Source organism: Aethina tumida, chromosome 8, assembly GCF_024364675.1.
Source record: "Aethina tumida isolate Nest 87 chromosome 8, icAetTumi1.1, whole genome shotgun sequence".
Taxonomy (NCBI): Eukaryota; Metazoa; Arthropoda; class Insecta; order Coleoptera; family Nitidulidae; genus Aethina; species Aethina tumida.
Genome location: NC_065442.1, coordinates 4,088,395 through 4,090,166, shown reverse-complemented (window position 1 = coordinate 4,090,166; position 1,772 = coordinate 4,088,395). Strand labels below are relative to the sequence as shown.

At 37.8% G+C, this 1,772-nt stretch overlaps 1 protein-coding gene across 1 annotated transcript; it reads left to right on the top strand.

The window, feature by feature from the left end:
- Window positions 1-386: 386 nt before the first annotated feature.
- On the top strand, window positions 387-956 carry LOC126266392 (uncharacterized). The gene is made up of 2 exons (XM_049970296.1): window positions 387-478; window positions 632-956. The coding sequence occupies exons 1-2, from the start codon at window positions 387-389 to the stop codon at window positions 954-956; spliced, it is 417 nt and encodes a 138-aa protein (XP_049826253.1).
- Window positions 957-1,772: the final 816 nt, after the last annotated feature.

Here is a 1,772-nt window from a genome sequence, read left to right as displayed (position 1 = left end):
TTTTGGACAAATATTTTTCTTTGACACATGAATGTTAAATAAAGTTTAATGAGAGTAAATAATTTTGAAATATTGAAACTAATAATATCTACATGTTAAGCCTGCCTGATGGGCAAATTTTCGGCCTTGTTCGTAAATATGAATGGCAACTTCTGTTGTCGGAGACCTAATTACCACATTGACGTCTTCAGTGGGCAAATTTTCGGCCTTGTTCATAAATTTATATGGCAAATTCTGATGTCGGAGAGATAATTACCACATTGGGATATGCTGTGCCGTCTTCACTGATAGGTGAGGATTGTTCTTCCATTAATTTGTCAACAACGGGAATTAATAAATTAATAATCACATCGGAACAACCAACAACAGATACAAAATTAAAGGCGATGGTGACTCAATTAAAGGACATGGAAGAGACCGTTAAGGAACAAGCGGCTCAAATCCAACTACTACTGACTCAGCTAACCCTCACCTTAAGGTAAGTGACAACAATAAAAGAGGGCAAAGAGCCACACCAGTACCAGTCTCTCAGATGTAGATGGAAACAACGTCCACTCCTTTTAACCCGAATGACCCGGTATCACCAGTCGTACTGACTTATAAGCGAAAAATTAATCTTTCGTCAGCTTAGGAAAGTGGGGGTTATTAAGGAACACAAACGAAACTGTATCCTAGGACAATCACACAAGTCTACTGAAGCTGAGCAAGCACTGTCAGATGGAAATCATAAGTTAAAATTCCAAGATAAACAATTGCTTACCTTGACAACTGGATATCAAAACAGAATGATTAGGAAAGCAAAAGAAATCCGTAAACACGAAAATAAGTTCAACAGAAAAAAAGAAGTATTGAAGCTAGATAAAATGTGGACGCCAGTGCTCAAAAACACCACAATTGCTAAACAGATAAGAACGGCCAACGAACAGGACGAAATTTCTAGAACATCAGTTGTTTAAGTTGTTTCCGTAAACCTGACCTTAGGAATGAGATCAAGAAACTGGAGACAACTTTTAGGCGAAATCAAAGAGCTGAACATTAAGTGCTATCGATAAGTCTTTGTAGTACCTCCTAAATTAAGATCCAGTGATACGGTGTTAATCCTATAGAACTTGCAAACGACAATTAATCAGGTTGTTAGGACTCTTCCAAATTTGGTTTCGCATCCCGTTCCTTATCTCGGATTCAATGGAGAAACAAATTAATATCGATAGTTGGAACGCCAGAGGGGTAAGACAGTATCCCTTAGAACTCTCAGAGTTCCTGCGGCAATTCATTGATCATAAGAGAATTGAGAGTTCCTCCTTTCTAGGCAAGTCGATTAATGTGGAACTTGTCACTAATGGTCGAACTCTGAGAGTCAGTGCTCAATTGCATTGAGTTGGAACGCTCGGATGGAATGCGGAGATAAAATTGAGTTACGACATTCTATCAGTAGGCCTTATATAAGCCCACACAACTCCCAGAGTTCGACCATTAGTGACAAGTTTATGAATGGGCGGGATGTATCTGTTGTTGGTTGTTCCGTTGTGATTATTAATTTAATTCTCGTTATTGACAAATTAAGGAAAGAACAATCCTCATCTATCACTGTTTGTTATGCAAATTTACAGACAAGCCCGAAAATTTGCCCGCGATAGGCTTAACATGTAGGTATTATTAGTGTCAATATTGTTTCAAAATTATTTATTCTCATTAAAAGACACAAGTCGTCGTAAGGACAATAAATATCGAGATCCTTAGTCAAATCCGAAACAATTTCCAAATTAGAGTGT